Source organism: Sebastes fasciatus, chromosome 15 (genome assembly GCF_043250625.1).
Source record: "Sebastes fasciatus isolate fSebFas1 chromosome 15, fSebFas1.pri, whole genome shotgun sequence".
In the NCBI taxonomy this organism is placed as follows: domain Eukaryota; kingdom Metazoa; phylum Chordata; class Actinopteri; order Perciformes; family Sebastidae; genus Sebastes; species Sebastes fasciatus.
In genome coordinates, this window is record NC_133809.1 from 18,314,531 (window position 1) to 18,335,092 (window position 20,562).

The 20,562-nt window shown below is 37.1% G+C and overlaps 5 protein-coding genes across 7 annotated transcripts; all 5 read right to left on the reverse strand.

Annotated features, from left to right (window-relative positions):
* Positions 1-438: 438 nt before the first annotated feature.
* LOC141783266 (oxidized low-density lipoprotein receptor 1-like) lies at positions 439-5,172 on the reverse strand. 2 transcript variants are annotated; one of them, XM_074660462.1, is made up of 6 exons: positions 5,009-5,172; positions 4,545-4,646; positions 3,130-3,384; positions 2,765-2,931; positions 778-914; positions 439-672 (listed from the first exon to the last, which is right to left on the reverse strand). In XM_074660462.1, the coding sequence occupies exons 1-6, from the start codon at positions 5,118-5,120 to the stop codon at positions 522-524; spliced, it is 924 nt and encodes a 307-aa protein (XP_074516563.1). In that variant the 5' UTR covers positions 5,121-5,172; the 3' UTR covers positions 439-521. The 2 variants fall into 2 exon arrangements, with proteins under 2 accessions (XP_074516563.1, XP_074516564.1); XM_074660463.1 differs by having other exon boundaries at positions 439-914; positions 5,009-5,170.
* A 475-nt stretch (positions 5,173-5,647) lies between these two features.
* Positions 5,648-9,739, reverse strand: LOC141752056 (uncharacterized). Its single transcript, XM_074609840.1, has 6 exons — positions 9,435-9,739; positions 8,998-9,105; positions 7,750-7,995; positions 7,498-7,658; positions 7,265-7,407; positions 5,648-6,742 (listed from the first exon to the last, which is right to left on the reverse strand). Exons 1-6 carry the CDS (start codon positions 9,595-9,597, stop codon positions 6,595-6,597), a joined length of 969 nt encoding a protein of 322 aa, XP_074465941.1. The 5' UTR covers positions 9,598-9,739; the 3' UTR covers positions 5,648-6,594.
* Positions 9,740-10,722: 983 nt separating this feature from the next.
* Positions 10,723-14,077, reverse strand: LOC141752057 (asialoglycoprotein receptor 1-like). Of its 2 annotated transcripts, XM_074609841.1 has the most exons (6): positions 13,938-14,073; positions 13,586-13,675; positions 12,782-13,048; positions 12,527-12,693; positions 12,271-12,401; positions 10,723-12,184 (listed from the first exon to the last, which is right to left on the reverse strand). In XM_074609841.1, exons 1-6 carry the CDS (start codon positions 14,050-14,052, stop codon positions 12,040-12,042), a joined length of 915 nt encoding a protein of 304 aa, XP_074465942.1. In that variant the 5' UTR covers positions 14,053-14,073; the 3' UTR covers positions 10,723-12,039. The 2 variants fall into 2 exon arrangements, with proteins under 2 accessions (XP_074465942.1, XP_074465944.1); XM_074609843.1 differs by lacking the exon at positions 12,271-12,401 and having other exon boundaries at positions 13,938-14,077.
* A 658-nt stretch (positions 14,078-14,735) lies between these two features.
* LOC141752058 (asialoglycoprotein receptor 1-like) lies at positions 14,736-16,975 on the reverse strand. The gene is made up of 6 exons (XM_074609844.1): positions 16,819-16,975; positions 16,467-16,556; positions 15,663-15,929; positions 15,408-15,574; positions 15,152-15,282; positions 14,736-15,065 (listed from the first exon to the last, which is right to left on the reverse strand). The coding sequence occupies exons 1-6, from the start codon at positions 16,931-16,933 to the stop codon at positions 14,921-14,923; spliced, it is 915 nt and encodes a 304-aa protein (XP_074465945.1). The 5' UTR covers positions 16,934-16,975; the 3' UTR covers positions 14,736-14,920.
* A 641-nt stretch (positions 16,976-17,616) lies between these two features.
* Positions 17,617-19,830, reverse strand: LOC141783730 (asialoglycoprotein receptor 1-like). Its single transcript, XM_074661186.1, has 6 exons — positions 19,700-19,830; positions 19,348-19,437; positions 18,544-18,810; positions 18,289-18,455; positions 18,033-18,163; positions 17,617-17,946 (listed from the first exon to the last, which is right to left on the reverse strand). Exons 1-6 carry the CDS (start codon positions 19,812-19,814, stop codon positions 17,802-17,804), a joined length of 915 nt encoding a protein of 304 aa, XP_074517287.1. The 5' UTR covers positions 19,815-19,830; the 3' UTR covers positions 17,617-17,801.
* Between the last annotated feature and the right edge of the window lie 732 nt (positions 19,831-20,562).

Below are 20,562 nucleotides of genomic sequence, written 5' to 3' on the forward strand. Positions count from 1 at the left end.
TGTAACATTACAAACAGAAAATCAAGTTCATTTGTTAAATATTTACAGGGGGTGAAGGTAATTTAAAGAGCATGTTGTGATCACAAAATGATTTCTAATTTATTCAGACATTCAAGTTTTATAAGATTATTTAGGTGTATGATTTCATGAAATCATTACATTTTCTTCAATATACAACCGGACATATTGTGTTTTATTAGATTGGTTATTAAGTCATGGTTATAGATATGGAATCAACAGGTTAATGAAATGGTACCATTAGCAGATGTGTGTAGTGAACAGTGTTGCAGAGATTTGGGGCATTTTTGCACCTTGAATAGCTTTTTTTCTGCTAAAACATAACAGGGAATAAGACTGTACATACTGTATATACTAGAACTGCACACAGCTGTCTGAAGAAGTGTAAACCCTAAAATGATCACACAAAACATTGGATGCTATTGTATCAAGCTGCAGTTTGTTTATTTGAAAGATTTTTCATATCGACACAAATGATTTGTCCAGTTATAGTGATTGAATGTTTAGCTTGGCTTCATCTCACATATCCAGTATAATAGATGGTCACGGCAGTTTCCATTATACCATGCCCCAATGGTATTAACATAGCGATTAAAAGCAGCACAGTTCCCACTCTGAGGTCCAACATGGGTAGGCTGTCCATTTACCCAGTACCTAGAATAAATCAAATTAAGTTCCACTGTATTTGTTAGTCATGATGATCTTGTCACAAAACTATAGAAATCAATAGTAAGCGTTAACAGTCTGTGAGATGCTTACTCTGTTTTCACCTCAGTCACATTGTTAACCCAGACCCACGTTCCCGCTGTCACTACATCAGTGAGGCCCATCCAGAATCCTTTCTGCATCCATGCAACACTGTATGTCAGACTTGGAAGGTTGTCAATCATGAGTTGCTGTAAGAAAGCAGACAAAGGAGTTGATACCTTAAAGGGGCTAGATGTAAGAGAAGAATCAGAAATTGCTTGTTAAAGGGACTATTTGTAACTTTCAGAAATGCTTGTTAACAGCGACACCTGTGGCCGTTAAGTCAACGAAAATCAGCGTCGGGCTTGCGCTTGTGCTCGCTCTAAATAGACATGAACGAGTATCGCTCGCTCAGCGCGCATGGGATCGCGATCCGGTACATTTATACGCTTAAAAAGTTACAAACAGTCCCTTTAACAGTGACACCTGTGGCCGTTATGTCAATGACAGTCAGTGTCCTGATGCCCACGCTTGTGCTCGCACTATGTAGATGCAAGTGAATATCGTTCAAAACAGTGAAGCGTCACACACAAGACTTAACGTGACTGACATGCATCATGTTGATTAACGTTAGCAACATTAGCCAGCTAAAATCACTGTATATTTCCTACTATGTTTTCCCCCGACGTCGGTCACATTCCTGTTTTGCAAGACGGTCTGCACTAGAAATAGCTTTGTTTTTTGTGCTTCTGTGGAGTTTGTGTTGGAGTCTGAGTTGTGTTGGGGGCTGTTCGTTTGTTGGCATTAGCGGACTCCATTCCTAACCAAACGTTAGCTATGGTTGCACACTCTTAGCCCTGTAGCGGAGCTGAAAATAAAGGCACTCGCGAGCGCACATGACATCCCTTGGATTTTCCTGGAAAAAACCGCCCACATTCTTCACATTAAAAGCAGTCTACAGGCTGATAGAGGAGACCCAGAAAGTCACGGATGGTCTCATTTTTTAGGTTAGGGTACAACTAGGGCTGTCAATCGATTCAAATATTTAATCGCGATTAATCGCATTATCGTCCATGATTGATCGTGATTAATCGCAAATCACACATTTTTTATCTGTTCAAAATGTACCTTAAAGGGAGATTTGTCAAGTATTTAAAACTCTTATCAACATAGCAGTGGACAGATATTCTTGCTTTATGCAAATGTATATATATATTTATTATTGGAAATCAATTACCAAAACAAAACATTGACAAACCCTCACAGGTACGGCATTTAGCATAAAAAATATGCTCAGATCATAACATGGCAAACTGCAGCCCAACAGACAACAACAGCTGTCAGTGTGTCAGTGTGCTGACTTGACTATGACTTGCCCCAAACTGCATGTGATTATCATAAAGTGGGCATGTCTGTAAAGGGGAGACTCGTGGGTACCAATAGAACCAATTTTCACCCCTTTGAAAATGCCCATGACAGTTTTTCCTGTCGGAGCGTTATTAAACCTCCTTCCTTAACTTCAAGCTAGTATGACATGATTGGTACTAATGGATTCATTAGGTTTTTTAGTTACACATGATACCAGTATCTTCACTCTAGCTTTAAAACTGAGCCCGCTACAACCTCCGAAAGATCGATTGCGTTAATGCGTTAAAGAAATTAGTGGCGATAAAACAAATTTGCATTAACACGTTATTATCGCGTTAACTTTGACAGCCCTAGTTACAACCTGTTCACACATTGGCAATAAAATAATTATTAAAAAACGTTTATACACGTAACACTTACATACAATCCCTTTAGATTGCACATTTCAAGTTTGTATGTACTGTATGATCAAATAGACTTTAAAGGCCCTGAAACCTTTTTATTCTCATTTACTGAGACACTGAACAATTGGGTGGACATGAACATAACATTTTCTTCCATATAAACAAAGCTATGAAAAATCAGGAGACATCAAATGAAATTAGTATTTGCTGAGAAAATAATACACAAGGCCTACAATTCCCATGAAGCTAGAACTATTTCTTTATTTATTTCAGAGATGGAAACCCACCTGCTCCTCCGAGTTATTGATCACAAGTAGGTCGCCCCCTTGACTAATACAGTTTGCTCTGCTATCCGGCCAGTTCTTTTTGGAGTCGGGCACATCATGGTGAGAAAAATAGTAGCAGGATGAGTTAAGAAGACGCCATCCTTGTCGGCATCTGCCACAGGATTCCTCTGTTGCAACAGTAGATTGGAAAAAAAAACCATTTCTTGTCATAGACTGTTTTTTTTTATGTTCTCTAAAAGCATGATAAATACCAAATACATAAATTGTACAGGTTTACAGCATGTGTTCCCTTGGTGGAGAGGGTTTGACCGTTGTAAGGATACTGGACTGTTTGCCACCAACAACAGGTTGGAAGTCTGTCTTACCTAAGGTAGTTTTATTAGACTGCAAATTTGTCTTCTCTGTATACAGGGTCTCAATCTGTCTCTGAAGGCTGTCAGTGAGGGTTATCGTCTGCTTCATTTGCAGCTTTAGTTGCTGATGGCTGCTGCGCTGTCTCGCTATTTCTGCCTGGGCCTCCAATTTAGCTCTGATGATATCACTGTGGTTGTTGTGGAGAAAGTTCATTTCAATGATGAGGGGCGTCGCAGCTGAATGAGGAACCTGAAGGCCTTTGGCACCTGAAGCATAAAAAGTTGTAACAACAAAGAGAAAGAAGAACTGTGGCAAAACTGGTGTATGAAGTCAAGATTTTATTGTATTTTTTTCAGCAATGCTAGCAGCAGTAGGTAGGCAATGTCGGTATGTCAGTTGGTCCACCACTGTGGTTCTGACTGCTTGAAGGTGTTACTTTGGGCTCTGGGAACTACTCTGATGGTAATTTGTCTTTATTTTGTGACATTTTACTGACCAAAATATTAAGTATTTGGTAGACTAATTGATAATATAGATATGGTAATATGAAAATAATCATTAATTACACTTACAGCACTATAGTGACGGACCATTGTATTGCATTGCAATAGGGCTAGATCCAATCACAAGAATCCATGCGCTGCTTAAAAGTGTGTCTAGATGCATCAAATCATTCATTGCCTATCGAAATCATAGACTGTATATGAAGATGGACGACACGTCCCTACGTCCTCCCACTGTACAGAAGTGAAGCCAAAATATCCCAGAGTCTGCGCAGTAGTGATCAGGCAATAGAGCCGCGGTATAGAGATCACCCGCCCGAACCAATCGCGAGCCGAGCAAGGCCACAGCTTGTCAGCGAGAGAGGCTCACAGCTGCCAATCCTGATGTTTCACACCCTTTTTATAGAATGAAATAACTATTTAAAACCAAACGTATCACTTGCACATACATCAGCGTGATAAGAACTACCTAAAATGACAGAAACCATCTTTGGGAAAAATGTATTTGACGTGTTCTTTGACTTTTTAGTATGGCCCATGTCCCATCCACTAACATGGAGGAGTCGGGCTTTATGACCTATACAGCAGCCAGCCACCAGGGGGCGATCCATATGTTTTGGCTTCACTTTTGGGGAGCTGTCATGTCGTCCATCTTTATATACACAGTCTATGATCGAGATACACATAAACTCTGTCTCAGTGAGTGAGATGCACACTCTTATTTAAAAAAAAAAAATGCTGTAAAATGGAGTGGATGTATTGTACATGCCTGTAGCATATTAACCAATACATAATTGAGAAAATAATTTGAAAATGCAATTTCTACGATTGTGAATATTGTGTAATGTCAATTCAGCTATCTGATTCAAAATCTAAAGAAGAGGACTTGTACACCACTTGGACTTGTGAACTCTCATACTTACAGTAAATCCCAATGACCACAGCAGCTATCAGTAGAACAGCATTCAGCAGGCCCAGACTAAGTATAACCAGTCGGTAGTGTGGAAACACAGATCCACCTCTCTCTGTAAACAAACCATGATAAAATTCCTCTGGGGTAAAATCTTAATAATATTTCATATTAAGTTAGACCCTCAAAATAGAATTAAGAGCAATATCATGGTGACTTTATACTTTCTAATAGGTTACAGATAAATTGATGGATGTGATTATAGAGTTAAAATGATAATGTTTTAAATTTTAAAACCATAGAATATATTTAAAGATTATATTTAACAAAGTTATACATACATTTAAAATCTAAGTCACTGTTTGAACTAAAGTTACAGTGAGTCAGTTTGAAATAGAAAAGATTAAAAGAAGTAGGACATTGGTCAGAAACTGTAGTAGATTTTATATTATAAGTTTAGTTGTAAGTTAGTTGTACCTTGTCCAAATGTTTGTTGGTGAGAGCCCAAATGCCCATCTGTGGTGAAATCTTGAGAAATATTTTGTTCAAACGACATTTCCTTTCCTGGTTCTGACTGTGAGTTCTCCATTATACTGGTGCAAGTGGTGCCTATTGATCTGTTTGTCTCCTGCTTATCAGCGATCAGGCGTGTGTGTGTGTGTGTGTGTGATGCTAATGCCTTTGTGTGTATGTGGATTATAATTGGTAAAATATCAGTCATAATGATGCTTGTATAGCTTAACCTCTAATTTAGATAATGTATGGAATAATACACTGTAAATGCCAGCAGATGTGGTGCAGATCATTTTTGGACTTGGTAAACTTTAAAATCCATCCACTTTTGGGTAGAGACCTTAAATTTGTTTTTTAACACCATAGAGCGTATATTGCTAAGAAGTGAAAGCCAATTAAAGGTTCCATTGCAACGCCTGCGCCCAGCCGCAGATCTATATTATAAAATATATATATATATAAATAAAATATTATAAATATGCATACTATTATAACTACTTAATTACTTATTTATTTGTTTAACTTTTTTGCCCAAATACTTCCCAGAGGAGCATAAAGTGAGCGATGGACATAAATGGAAGTTAGAAAAATCCAGCACACAGATTTTGAGATTAATTTCAAACTTTTTAATGTCAAACACCTCCAAAATAGATGTACAATCGACCACAGATCATCGATGTATACAAGGTTTTGTACTGTGCTTTTGTCCTACATGTTAGTAAATAGCCTACAACTACATTAAATCCTGTTTTACGTCATGCTACTAGCACTACTAGCTACTGGCCGATAGCCGGTTGTTTGAGAACAGAGACGTTAATACATCCACCACGGTACAGGATTTACAGCATACAGCTCATGGGTGTATTAGAAGATAATAAAAGTGATGAATTACAGCCAATATATCCATTATTACAGCCGCATACAGCTAGCAGGAAGCTGGCAGAACCAGATATGTCATATGAGCGTGCAGGGCGGTACAGTCCTGTGGTAACATTTTAATTTAAGTTCCCCTATTCAGCATTTATAAACAGTATATAAACATTGAATAAATGCTTTATTACACACTATAATGTAGTTGTAAGCAGTTTAATATTGTATTTCTCCACACCTATAACTCCTTCTGTGGACGTCCTTAAGCGGAGGCTGGTATAAAACAGATGATGAATGATAATATAGTAAAACACATTGGTAATAATAAGAAATACTGTATGTCTTCATAGGACAAGTTATAAATTAATACTGTACTGTATCAATGTACTGTACTGTATATTAATACAGTGTATAAACATTAAAAATGTCCTTACAGCAACTATTTTATAGTATGTTATACACCATTTATTAAATGTTTAAATACTGCTTATAAATGCTGAGAAGGGGGGCTTTAAATTGTGCTGACAGAGAAATGTGTATGCACATACATAATCACAGATCTGATTTGGTAAAGATTATGTTTATATTACAGAAAATTTCAGAAGCCGTCTAAAAGTCTCTAAGGTGAATTTAACTCTTTATGCAAACAGTTGAGCTTGCGAGCAAATGCAGTAAAAGTGTTAACTCATAGAAATTGGTGCTTTTTCACAAATCCATCTCATTTTGTTTTCACACTCAGTATCATACCAGGCCTCGAAGAAGTTTGCTTTGGGATTCACACATCCACAGTTGTTCGGGTGTCTATCTGGTTCTCCATCACCCCAATACCTGTGGCAAATGAATACATTACTTATAGAGACACAGTATTTGCCTTCACTCAGTCCACATTATGCATCTTTTTGTCATTCAAATAATTTATTCTAATGGGTAAGAGTTGTAAATAAGACTGCCACATTTAAAGGGACTATTTGTAACTTTCAGAAATGCTTCTTAATCTGTCAGAGAGTTGAATTATAGGTTTCTCAGAAGAATTTCCAAATGGCCTGTTTCATTAAATTCTCTGCACACATTTTATGTTTGTCAAAGTTACATTATTATATAGCAATGCAGTTGAGAGCACAGGCGTAGCAAACTCTTTGTAGATGCTTGTGCTTAGGAATAATGCGCACAACCCCTTCTTACTCCATCTGATCCTGCAGCGCAGCAGGATACCATCATTTCAAAATTGAAATCCTTGGAACCTTCACTGTATGATGTCTGAAAGGATGTACCAGAAACTGACCCAGCAGCATGACGCTATGCTGAGAATTTCCTACAAATACAAAAAAATTTAGCATGTTTAACTCTTACCCCTCAACCAGTGCTCTTCCATCCACCCATTTCCAAGTCCTTTCTTTGGGGAACTCGCTAAGTCCAATCCAGAATCCCCGTCTATAGTAGTTGTTTCGAGTTTCAGTTTGTTCGTTTTTCATCAAGAAGTTTAAAGTTGCGTTCTAACAAATAAGAAATATAATTAAAAAAACTTAAGAATTTCATGTGTACAGGGTTGCAAAGAAATATGAATTGAATTTTGATGATTCTACCTCTTTGTCTTTGCTGTCTAAGACTACAAGGTCACCTCCATGTGTCTGGCAGTGCTGTCTGGCACTTTGCCATGATTTTCCACCATTGTTAGAGAAGTAGAAGAAGTAACACACTGAGTTCATCAAAATCCAGCCTGGTGTGCAGTGTGTGCAGCCAGCATCTGTTGCCAAAGAAAATCACAGTGAATAACATTGTAAAAATAATGCTTTTAACATTGCTATACTGTACAGTAATAGTAAAACACGTCTCACTAATCAGTGGAAAGTTGTATCTCATTCGTTCAATGTCCTTTTTTGCTTTAGCAAGCTGCACTTCATAGTCTTTGCTTCTTTTTGTCTGGTGTTTCAGCTCCCAGTTGGTTGGCGTCTGACGACTCAGCTCACTTTCCAGCTGCTTCTTGGCACCCTCCATGGCTCCGACTGTGGTCTTGTAAATAACCTGAAGTTTGGCCAACTCTTTGCCGATGTCTTCTGTATCATTACAAGTGAGGTTGGTATCTGCAAGTGTTGAGGACGAACAGTGTTAATGTAGCAAAGTATTCTCTTTATTTATTACCCCTTTTCTCTCTCATCTCTCCATTTATTTATATCTAACCCACTCTTATAGGATTTAAATGCCAAGCTCCCAAATATGAATACACAAAACCACAAGGAAAAAAAACCCAAGAAAGAGGTTATTGATATCAGTGACCTCTCATAATGGCTTTGTAGTCTATCCCAGAACTACCGCTCTACTGAGATAATCTACTGAAAGACGACCAAATTTATAAATAGAGCTGAAAAAAGGCTTATTCTAGTTCCAGCTCCTCAGCCAAATATTATCAGCTGGAGTATGAAAAAAAACTCAACTAAAAAAATCCTTTGCATTATTTACAGGAGATGAATGCACTCCAAAATTATTAATAACTTATACTAGGCTTAAAGGTCTAACGGCAGCACAAAAAATAAATAGTGCATTCTGCCTTAAACTTCTACCATTGTTATTGGCCATTTCATCAAAAGCAGGACTGAAACGTTTCATAATAAATCTATTAATAGATCGACTGAAAAATGACAAACATTCCCTGGTTCCAGCTTCTCCTTGTGAAGATTTGCTAATTTTCCCGTTAATATAATTTATTCATGAGTATTTGACTGTTGGTTGGACAAAGATGTTAACTAGGGCTAAGGCTGCAATGATTAGTCGATTAATCGATTAGTTCATCGACAGAAAATTAATCAGCAATTGTTTTGATAATCAAAGTAATTTTTTGGGCAAACATGCGAAGCATTGTACGGTTTCTGAATCTCAAATGTGAGAAGTTGCTGCTTACATTTTAGTTAATTAATTGCACTTATTTGGGTTTTTGACTGCTTGTCGGACAAAACAAGACATCTGATGACCTCATGTTGGGCTCTAGGAAATCGTGATGGACATTTTTCACTATTTTTTGTTACATACCAGCGATGAATCAAGAAAATATCCAGCACATTACACATTACACAGTAACGTTGACTCACAGTGGACCCCAAGGCCGATATCAACGATTAGTAGAACAGCAGCGAGTAGCGTCAGGCTCACTGTAGCCAGTGTGCAATGTCTCCAAAGTGTCCTATTGTACATGGACACTAGACAGAGAGAGGATGAATCAATATCATAGAGCCAGAAACTCTATCAAACAAACAATATTCTTTTATCAAAATGATACATATTCTAAAGACCTTTTAATATTGATGCTTTTCATATGCTTTATTATATGGTTTCTAAAAAATACTATTAGAGCGCACCATTCACTCAGCACTAACTCATACCAGGCATTTTTCATTTGTCGTTATAAGTTAACATATATTTTGAGCACAAGTTTTAGAGCCTGACACCACTATTACAGGATCAAACAGCATCAGAAACATGTTTATCTAAGCGCATTGTGTAAATGATAACTTTGAATTCACTATACCTTGTTGCCTGACTTGGTTAGAGTGGGGGTGAGGAGGATGCTCCTCGTCGGGCAAGTTCCCATCATAAAGCAGTGAGCTAATTCCACCATCAAACGTACAGCCGGATATTTCTCTCGTCTCCATTCTGACTGTACAGCGGAGATCAGTCCTATGAGAGTGCATACGAGAGATGATTTGTCAGGTATTGCCCCGTGTCAGCACTTAAAGAGCAATAGTGCTGAGCTCATCAAGAGTATGTTTTTTTTTCGTCAGATTTCAGTTAAAACTTGTGTCATTGCTTCATCGCATTGCGTTGGAAAAGAGAAGTGAAATTAGTTACACAAGTAGTCTAGGGTTAAATGTTCATCATGAACTTGTTCCATGTTATTTCCTCATATTATACTTCAACTTGTGACATGATTCCACTCAATAAATGAGTAAAAATGTGTGGGAAAATCTAGCTGTTACTTAAACCCAGCAGGAATTGCTTGCTAGTTTAAGACTTTAGTTGTCAAAATCCCTGATTCGTTGCCCTATAATCAGAAGAGATTAATCATCCAATAAAAATCTGAAACAGTTGATACTGTAAAAGTGGAATTTCGGCCAGGAAACGTAGTACCAAGCTAGCAAGAGATATGCGGAGTTGTGGCTCACTGTCGGTGAAGGCGCAGGGCCGCACGGTCTTTAGCGGTTCATGGTCGGTCCTTCGTCGACAAGCCGCTCAGAATGAGATCAAAACATGACAGATTTCTTAGCAAAAGCGCTTAAAAAGTGAAATCCTTTACATACATTACAGTGGTTGGCTATGTGCTGATTTACAAGAGAGGTGACCACCAGCAGTAACGGCAGCTTATCTGCTTCCGCCAACTACTTCCGTCTGTAACCCCTAAAAACCCTTAGAAGTGTGTTTCTATGCAACAGTGCTGCAGAATTTAATGAAAATCTGTACGTGGCCTCAAATTAATGGCTATGCAACTCTCAACCCATAAATAAAAAACTAACACTCCCTGTTTTAGTTCATGGGTTTAATCCCCAATATTGTTAAATATTGATCATTTTGTGCAGCGTCCGACAAATTTCATATTTATCACGCACTTGTCAAATGTTGCTAAAGAGCCGAGTACAGCAGTCAGTGGAGTTTGTCAAAGTGAGTGTAAACTTGCATGTAAATTTAGTTGGGAGTGTCCATTGAAATTGAATAATCCCACCTGATCTCTGTGAGTGTGTGTATCCTATGAGATTTCTTCCTTACTGAAGAAAAATAAGAATAACAGCCAGCAATTTGATGAATGGATGTCTGATGTTATACCACATGCACATGAAGGGGTTTATTTCACAATAATGGCAGCCTTGCTGTACATTATCCTGCTTATTCCACGGCTACTTACTTAAGAAATCCTTAATTTGACACAAAAATGGTCCTCCAGAGTCCGACATCAGAACTGCATCCATAGCAGCTGTCTGCTATAAAGAAATAACGAACGCCGTGATTGACCAATCAGAATCAAGTATTCAACAAAGCCGTGCAATAAAATATTGATAACTGTCAATAATAACACATTAAGATGTACTTTGTTTTGCAAAATTTTGCATATGCGTATTTGGTAATGACTGCTGAAATACAGTTAGAATAAATTAAAATGCCCAGAAACACAACACACATCTTAAAGATATTTTACAAAAGACATTTCCAAACACGTGCTTGTGTTTTCTGCTTTAACAGAACTTCCTGATTCTAGATTGATGTAATTTCACTAGGATTGTGACAGTAGCATATCAGTATCTGTGGTATGAAAGTTGACGGTTATCATACTGTGTACATTTGCTGATCTACGGTATTGAAAAAACTGACATAAGTACAGACTGGAGCAGTCATACATGTTGATTGTTAATAATTATAGGACATTATTTTAAAAGCTCACAGCTGATGTTATTTTCCATTTAGTTGTTAATTAACATGGTATAGTGGCTCTAAGATGTAAACTAACATGCTTTAGTCATTTAACATATTATAGTTACATGCTAATATTTGATCAGGTTTATAATTCTGTTTATTATAAGGGTGTTGTTATTATTGTAACTGATACTACTACTACTACTACTGCTACTAATAATAATAATAATAATAATTATTATAATAGTGTAATCATGATATTTTCTGTGTTGTGGCAACTTAAAATCAGTTGCTGTCTAGAGTCATGAGAGAGAGGCAACAGAATGCACAAACACAGTATTTATATATCAATTCTCCTAAAGATCTTTAATGTGTGCACGCATGGCGTCACTCCAGGTGAATGAGTGCCCTGCAATGAGTTACATACAGCCTTATAAAGTAGTACAGACAACCATAAAAGACCTCTCCATGCCAGGTGTCAACATCCTCCACAGCAGGGGATCTAATCAAAAGGAAAACTAACACAGTGGTGATATCTAACACACAAGTCAACAGATAACCCAGGGTCATATAATTCCTGCTTTTCTCATGCTCGGCAGTGTTATGAATATATTTCAAAAGGTTACATTTCATATTACATTTCATACAAATTACATGCATGTGAACCTTTAATACCACAATTTCCATAACAGACGGTTATCGTACCGTAAGATTCTCATACTGTTACAACCCTACATTTCACATATCCAATGCTTTTTGTGCCGGTAGCAACCGGCGTCAATACGGGTCTTCCAGGGATTATCAGAGCTAGAAACTGTAATACCACAGTCTTCTCCCTGGTATCCATGGTTGTTTGGTTCTCCATCAATCCAGTACCTTTGAAAAATCAAACAATTAAAAAGTTTAATTAATAATAATCCATAATTACTACAACATTAAGAGTATAATACTGCAGCTCTCACTTTTGTTCCACCTCGGTGACATTATTAATCCAGACCCATTGCCCCTCTATCTCTGTGTCAGTGAGACCAATCCAGTATCCCTTCCACGCATGGCCGTCTTCCATTGGTTCAATGGTGAGACTCACAAGTTTCTGTGTAAGCACACAAAGACATTTTTATTTTTAAAGAGCTCTGTAAAATTTAAATGTATAAATATTTATTTCAACATTATTATTGAAATATTCTTTACAATCTTTCTCGTGTGTTTTCAACCCACCTGCTCCTCCTGGTTATCGATCACAACCAGGTCGGCTCCACGTCCGATACAGTCTGCTCTGCTATCGTGCCAGTTCTTTGGCGTAGTAGAGGACTCAGTGGAAGAAAAGAAATAGCAGGATGAGTTGAGATGAATCCATCCGGAGAGGCATATACCACAGCTTCCCTCTGGGAGAAACATAAGATTTATAGTCACTTTAGGTTAACAGGTGAAATTAAAACTGTATTTATAAACTGCAATACAACTCTGTCTCACCCAAAGCCGATATGTTGGACTGCAGACTTATCTGCTCTGTTCGCAGTGCCTCAAACTGTCTGTGATAATTGTCATTGATGGTCTTCTGCTTCTCAATTTGCACTTTTATTTGTGTATGGTTTTTGAGCGCTCTCTCTAACGCGTTCTTGGCCTCCTCTTCGGCTTTGATCACATCGCTGTAGTTGCTGCGGAGATAGTTAAGATCATTGATGAGCTGTGTTGCAGCTGAGTGTGAAGCCTGGAGGGAACCCTCAGTGACTTTGGCACCTGAAGAGGTGAAAACACATTGTCACAAAGAGAGCGAGATCTGTGTCAAAACAGTGTGCAGTAATGCAGTCAAAGACATATTTGTACTGTAGCGGACAAATAAGTTGTATTTTGTAATTCATAACTTTTTATAAAACAGAAGTAAAAAGTGTAGTTTGTTTTTGTAATGTTTTGTTAAGATGTATGTGAAAATGTATCTTTTTATTAGGAGAAAAATGCATTTGAAAGTTTAAATTTAAAAGACTGCATTGATTTTGATTGCAAAACTGGACAGGATTTACAAGCCAATAAAGAGATACAATTTGTAAGTCATTAAAGACCATAAAAATAATACAGAATATGTACACACATGACAAATTTAACAAATACTTTCATATAGTTATCTTGTTCTGCATTGAAGGTACCTTAAAACATTTTGTAAAGCACATTGAAATATATGCATAAGACACTGCAGACTTTTTTTTGTGTGAAAAAGTGTCTATATAGCTATGTAATAAAAGTGAAGCTCCACAGAAGGAGGAACTTTTTCATACTCACAGTTAATCCCAATAACAACCGCAAATATCAGCAGAACAACATTGAGAAGACCCAAGCAGAGTAAAACCAGTCGGTTACATCCATCTCCACCTGTGAATATTATAAATCAGAGAGATTGTATAGAAGTAAAGAGTATGATAGATGATGACTGTGATAAATATGACTTTAAAGCTACAATCAGTTAGTCTTGGTAATAAGGCTTGGCCTAATGATATTCAATAACATTTGAATGATGACAACATTAAAACAGGTTCATTTGCTGAGAGAAAGAGTGAAAAAAGAAAACAGTGAGGGAAAAGTGGAGAGGAAGTAAGAAATGTGTCAGACACTGTGGGAGATTTTAAAGTCGTACCTTGTCCAAACTTTTTGTAGCGAAAATGTCCACCAGTGTTGAAGAAAACTTGAGAAAACTTTGTTGTAAATGATCTTTTCTGCCCATCATCTGTGCTTCTTTGTGGATTCTCCATTGCTGTGCTGCAGCTGTTCCTACTGATCTGTTCGCCTCCTGCTTTTATATCAGTGAACGAGGAGGAGTTTGTCTGAATGTGAGTACCGCCCTAAATGATTGTTTATCGGTGATGGTCAGCGCATTGTAGATGTTTCTTAAGAGATCTAAGTGTTGCACGGAGAGCACAAGGGATGGGTGTGTTACAATTCATCCTGAGGGGAACAAGGTCTCCTGCAGATTTATATCACTGTCACTAATCCCTTTTATAAATTAAGAACATCTGCTCTTCAAACCAAATGCAGAGGAGCTGAGACCTTGAATGTTCCATGGAGATATAAACAATTTCATTATACCTTAACTGAAAATGTGTTGACTGTTTGTAGAACTAGAGAAATTGAGAAATAGTTGAGTGTTTCTAAAGGATTAAATTGTGCTGAAAAGGAAAAAGTTTGAGTAAAAAAAAAAAAAGCAATCAAACTTAACTTACTCAAACAAAATAATAATGATGTAGAAACAACTTACAATATTATTTAAGGTTTAAACATGATTCTATATTTATATTATTTTAATGTATTCTACATATACACTAAGAAATAGGAAATATTATGTTAACAACAAGCTCTTAGTGTGTAAGTGCTGTTGTTTTGTGATGGGATGAGAATTGTGAAGTGAGAGAGGGCAGCGTGCAGACTTCTGCTCCTCTGGTGATATCTAACACACAAGTCAACTGATAACCCAGGGTCATATAATTCCTGCTTTTCTCATGCTTAGCAGTGTTATGAATATATTTCAAAAGGTAACATTTCATATTAAATTTCATACAAATTACATGCACGTGAACCTTTAATACCACAATTTCCATAACAGATTCTCATACTGTTACAACCCTACATTTCACATATCCAATACTTTTTGTGCCGGTAGCAACCGGCGTCAATACGGGTCTGCCAGGGATTATCGGAGCTATAAACTGTAACACCACAGTCTTCTCCCTGGTGTCCACGGTCGTTTGGTTCTCCATCCATCCAGTACCTTTGAAAAATCAAACAATTAAAAAATGTAATTAATAATAATCCATAATTACTACAACATTAAGAGTATAATACTGCAGCTCTCACTTTTGTTCCACCTCGGTGACATTATTAATCCAGACCCATTGCCCCTCTATCTCTGTGTCAGTGAGACCAATCCAGTATCCCTTCCACGCATGGCCGTCTTCCATTGGTTCAATGGTGAGACTCACAAATTTCTGTGTAAGCACACAAAGACATTTTTATTTTTAAAGAGCTCTGTAAAATTCAAATGTATAAATATTTATTTCAACATTATTATTGAAATATTCTTTACAATCTTTCTCGTGTGTTTTCAACCCACCTGCTCCTCCTGGTTATCGATCACAACCAGGTCGGCTCCACGTCCGATACAGTCTGCTCTGCTATCGTGCCAGTTCTTTCGCGTAGTAGAGGACTCAGTGGAAGAAAAGAAATAGCAGGATGAGTTGAGATGAGTCCATCCGGAGAGGCATATACCACAGCTTCCCTCTGGGAGAAACATAAGATTTATAGTCACTTTAGGTTAACAGGTGAAATTAAAACTGTATTTATAAACTGCAATACAACTCTGTCTCACCCAAAGCCGATATGTTGGACTGCAGACTTATCTGCTCTGTTCGCAGTGCCTCAAACTGTCTGTGATAATTGTCATTGATGGTCTTCTGCTTCTCAATTTGCACTTTTATTTGTGTATGGTTTTTGAGCGCTCTCTCTAACGCGTTCTTGGCCTCCTCTTCGGCTTTGATCACATCGCTGTAGTTGCTGCGGAGATAGTTGAGATCATTGATGAGCTGTGTTGCAGCTGAGTGTGAAGCCTGGAGGGAACCCTCAGTGACTTTGGCACCTGAAGAGGTGAAAACACATTGTCACAAAGAGAGCGAGATCTGTGTCAAAACAGTGTGCAGTAATGCAGTCAAAGACATATTTGTACTGTAGCGGACAAATAAGTTGTATTTTGTAATTCATAACTTTTTATAAAACAGAAGTAAAAAGTGTAGTTTATTTTTGTAATTTTTTGTTAAAATGTATGTGAAAATGTATCTTTTTATTAGGAGAAAAATGCATTTGAAAGTTTAAATTTAAAAGACTGCATTGATTTTGATTGCAAAACTGGACAGGATTTACAAGCTAATAAAGAGATATAATTTGTAAGTCATTAAAGATCATAAAAATAATACAGAATATGTACACACATGACAAATTTAACAAATACTTCCATATAGTTATCTTGTTCTGCATTGAAGGTACCTTAAAACATTTTGTAAAGCACATTGAAATATATGCATAAGACACTGCAGACTTTTTTTTGTGTGAAAAAGTGTCTATATAGCTATGTAATAAAAGTGAAGCTCCACAGAAGGAGGAACTTTTTCATACTCACAGTTAATCCCAATAACAACCGCAAATATCAGCAGAACAACATTGAGAAGACCCAAGCAGAGTAAAACCAGTCGGTTACATCCATCTCCACCTGTGAATATTATAAATCAGAGAGATTGTATAGAAGTAAAGAGTATGATAGATGATGACCGTGATAAATATGACTTTAAAGCTACAATCAGTTAGTCTTGGTAATAAGGCTTGGCCTAATGATATTCATTAACATTTGAATGATGACAACATTAAAACAGGTTCATTTGCTGAGAGAAAGAGTGAAAAAAGAAAACAGTGAGGGAAAAGTGGAGAGGAAGTAAGAAATGTGTCAGACACTGTGGGAGATTTTAAAGTCGTACCTTGTCCAAACATTTTGTAGCGAAAATGTCCACCAGTGTTGAAGAAAACTTGAGAAAACTTTGTTGTAAATGATCTTTTCTGCCCATCATCTGTGCTTCTTTGTGGATTCTCCATTGCTGTGCTGCAGCTGTTCCTACTGATCTGTTCGCCTCCTGCTTTTATATCAGTGAACGAGGAGGAGTTTGTCTGAATGTGAGTACCGCCCTAAATGATTGTTTATCGGTGATGGTCAGCGCATTGTAGATGTTTCTTAAGAGATCTAAGTGTTGCATGGAGAGCACAAGGGATGGGTGTGTTACAATTCATCCTGAGGGGAACAAGGTCTCCTGCAGATTTATATCACTGTCACTAATCCCTTTTATAAATTAAGAACATCTGCTCTTCAAACCAAATGCAGAGGAGCTGAGACCTTGAATGTTCCATGGAGATATAAACAATTTCATTATACCTTAACTGAAAATGTGTTGACTGTTTGTAGAACTAGAGAAATTGAGAAATAGTTGAGTGTTTCTAAAGGATTAAATTGTGCTGAAAAGGAAAAAGTTTGAGTAAAAAAAAAAAAAGCAATCAAACTTAACTTACTCAAACAAAATAATAATGATGTAGAAACAACTTACAATATTATTTAAGGTTTAAACATGATTCTATATTTATATTATTTTAATGTATTCTACATATACACTAAGAAATAGGAAATATTATGTTAACAACAAGCTCTTAGTGTGTAAGTGCTGTTGTTTTGTGATGGGATGAGAATTGTGAAGTGAGAGAGGGCAGCGTGCAGACTTCTGCTCCTCTGGTGATATCTAACACACAAGTCAACTGATAACCCAGGGTCATATAATTCCTGCTTTTCTCATGCTTAGCAGTGTTATGAATATATTTCAAAAGGTAACATTTCATATTAAATTTCATACAAATTACATGCACGTGAACCTTTAATACCACAATTTCCATAACAGATTCTCATACTGTTACAACCCTACATTTCACATATCCAATACTTTTTGTGCCGGTAGCAACCGGCGTCAATACGGGTCTGCCAGGGATTATCGGAGCTATAAACTGTAACACCACAGTCTTCTCCCTGGTGTCCACGGTCGTTTGGTTCTCCATCCATCCAGTACCTTTGAAAAATCAAACAATTAAAAAATGTAATTAATAATAATCCATAATTACTACAACATTAAGAGTATAATACTGCAGCTCTCACTTTTGTTCCACCTCGGTGACATTATTAATCCAGACCCATTGCCCCTCTATCTCTGTGTCAGTGAGACCAATCCAGTATCCCTTCCACGCATGGCCGTCTTCCATTGGTTCAATGGTGAGACTCACAAGTTTCTGTGTAAGCACACAAAGACATTTTTATTTTTAAAGAGCTCTGTAAAATTCAAATGTATAAATATTTATTTCAACATTATTATTGAAATATTCTTTACAATCTTTCTCGTGTGTTTTCAACCCACCTGCTCCTCCTGGTTATCGATCACAACCAGGTCGGCTCCACGTCCGATACAGTCTGCTCTGCTATCGTGCCAGTTCTTTGGCGTAGTAGAGGACTCAGTGGAAGAAAAGAAATAGCAGGATGAGTTGAGATGAATCCATCCGGAGAGGCATATACCACAGCTTCCCTCTGGGAGAAACATAAGATTTATAGTCACTTTAGGTTAACAGGTGAAATTAAAACTGTATTTATAAACTGCAATACAACTCTGTCTCACCCAAAGCCGATATGTTGGACTGCAGACTTATCTGCTCTGTTCGCAGTGCCTCAAACTGTCTGTGATAATTGTCATTGATGGTCTTCTGCTTCTCAATTTGCACTTTTATTTGTGTATGGTTTTTGAGCGCTCTCTCTAACGCGTTCTTGGCCTCCTCTTCGGCTTTGATCACATCGCTGTAGTTGCTGCGGAGATAGTTAAGATCATTGATGAGCTGTGTTGCAGCTGAGTGTGAAGCCTGGAGGGAACCCTCAGTGACTTTGGCACCTGAAGAGGTGAAAACACATTGTCACAAAGAGAGCGAGATCTGTGTCAAAACAGTGTGCAGTAATGCAGTCAAAGACATATTTGTACTGTAGCGGACAAATAAGTTGTATTTTGTAATTCATAACTTTTTATAAAACAGAAGTAAAAAGTGTAGTTTGTTTTTGTAATGTTTTGTTAAGATGTATGTGAAAATGTATCTTTTTATTAGGAGAAAAATGCATTTGAAAGTTTAAATTTAAAAGACTGCATTGATTTTGATTGCAAAACTGGACAGGATTTACAAGCTAATAAAGAGATATAATTTGTAAGTCATTAAAGATCATAAAAATAATACAGAATATGTACACACATGACAAATTTAACAAATACTTCCATATAGTTATCTTGTTCTGCATTGAAGGTACCTTAAAACATTTTGTAAAGCACATTGAAATATATGCATAAGACACTGCAGACTTTTTTTTGTGTGAAAAAGTGTCTATATAGCTATGTAATAAAAGTGAAGCTCCACAGAAGGAGGAACTTTTTCATACTCACAGTTAATCCCAATAACAACCGCAAATATCAGCAGAACAACATTGAGAAGACCCAAGCAGAGTAAAACCAGTCGGTTACATCCATCTCCACCTGTGAATATTATAAATCAGAGAGATTGTATAGAAGTAAAGAGTATGATAGATGATGACTGTGATAAATATGACTTTAAAGCTACAATCAGTTAGTCTTGGTAATAAGGCTTGGCCTAATGATATTCAATAACATTTGAATGATGACAACATTAAAACAGGTTCATTTGCTGAGAGAAAGAGTGAAAAAAGAAAACAGTGAGGGAAAAGTGGAGAGGAAGTAAGAAATGTGTCAGACACTGTGGGAGATTTTAAAGTCGTACCTTGTCCAAACATTTTGTTGCGAAAATGTCCACCAGTGTTGAAGAAAACTTGAGAAAACTTCCGTGTAAATGATCTTTTCTGCCCATCATGTGCCCAACTTTGTGGATTCTCCATTGCTGTGCTGCAGCTGTTCCTACTGATCTGTTCGCCTCCTGCTTTTACATCAGTGAACGAGGAGGAGTTTGTCTGAATGTGAGTACCGCCCTAAGTGATTGTTTATCGGTGATGGTCAGAGCATTGCAGATGTTTCTTAAGAGATCTAAGTGTTGCATGGAGAGCACAAGGGATGGATGTGTTGCATCATCATAGATGAAAACTCAGGGGATCATGAAAGTTGTTACAATTCATCCTGAGGGGAACAAGGTCTCCTGCAGATTTATATCACTGTCACTAATCCCTTTTATAAATTAAGAACATCTGCTCTTCAAACCAAATGCAGAGGAGCTGAGACCTTGAATGTTCCATGGAGATATAAACAATTTCATTATATCTTAAATGGAAATGTGTTGACTGTTTGTAGAACTAGAGAAATTGAGAAATATTTGAGTGTTTCTAAAGGATTAAATTGTGCTGAAAAGGAAAAAGTTTGAGTAAAAAAAACAAAAAAACAATCAAACTTAACTTACTCAAACAAAATAATAATAATGTAGAAACAACTTACAATATTATTTAAGGTTTAAACATGATTATATATTTATATTATTTTAATTTATTCTACATATACACTAAGGAATAGGAAATATTATGTTAACAACAGCCTCAGCATCATGTGCATGTGTTATACCCCATACCCCAAGACACGTGTCCGCCCGTGACGGATAAAAGGAAGTGAAGTTGTTGCTCTGGAGGGCGGAGACCATAG

Coding starts and splice junctions, on each gene's coding strand:
- LOC141783266 (XM_074660462.1), bottom strand. CDS start 5,120: ATGGAGAACTCACAGTCAGAACCAGGAAAGGAAATGTCGTTTGAACAA. Junction 3,385..4,544: donor TGTGGTCATTGGGATTTACT/GTAAGTATGAGA, acceptor TTTATGCTTCAG/GTGCCAAAGGCCTTCAGGTT. Junction 673..777: donor GTGACTGAGGTGAAAACAGA/GTAAGCATCTCA, acceptor GATTTATTCTAG/GTACTGGGTAAATGGACAGC.
- LOC141752056 (XM_074609840.1), bottom strand. CDS start 9,597: ATGCACTCTCATAGGACTGATCTCCGCTGTACAGTCAGAATGGAGACG. Junction 7,659..7,749: donor ATACAACTTTCCACTGATTA/GTGAGACGTGTT, acceptor CTTTGGCAACAG/ATGCTGGCTGCACACACTGC. Junction 6,743..7,264: donor GGAAGAGCACTGGTTGAGGG/GTAAGAGTTAAA, acceptor CATTTGCCACAG/GTATTGGGGTGATGGAGAAC.
- LOC141752057 (XM_074609841.1), bottom strand. CDS start 14,052: ATGGAGAATCCACAAAGAAGCACAGATGATGGGCAGAAAAGATCATTT. Junction 13,676..13,937: donor CTACAAAAAGTTTGGACAAG/GTACGACTTTAA, acceptor TAATATTCACAG/GTGGAGATGGATGTAACCGA. Junction 12,402..12,526: donor TCGATAACCAGGAGGAGCAG/GTGGGTTGAAAA, acceptor GTGCTTACACAG/AAACTTGTGAGTCTCACCAT.
- LOC141752058 (XM_074609844.1), bottom strand. CDS start 16,933: ATGGAGAATCCACAAAGAAGCACAGATGATGGGCAGAAAAGATCATTT. Junction 15,930..16,466: donor GGTTGTTATTGGGATTAACT/GTGAGTATGAAA, acceptor TCACCTCTTCAG/GTGCCAAAGTCACTGAGGGT. Junction 15,283..15,407: donor TCGATAACCAGGAGGAGCAG/GTGGGTTGAAAA, acceptor GTGCTTACACAG/AAATTTGTGAGTCTCACCAT.
- LOC141783730 (XM_074661186.1), bottom strand. CDS start 19,814: ATGGAGAATCCACAAAGTTGGGCACATGATGGGCAGAAAAGATCATTT. Junction 18,456..18,543: donor GTCCAACATATCGGCTTTGG/GTGAGACAGAGT, acceptor TGTTTCTCCCAG/AGGGAAGCTGTGGTATATGC. Junction 17,947..18,032: donor GTCACCGAGGTGGAACAAAA/GTGAGAGCTGCA, acceptor GATTTTTCAAAG/GTACTGGATGGATGGAGAAC.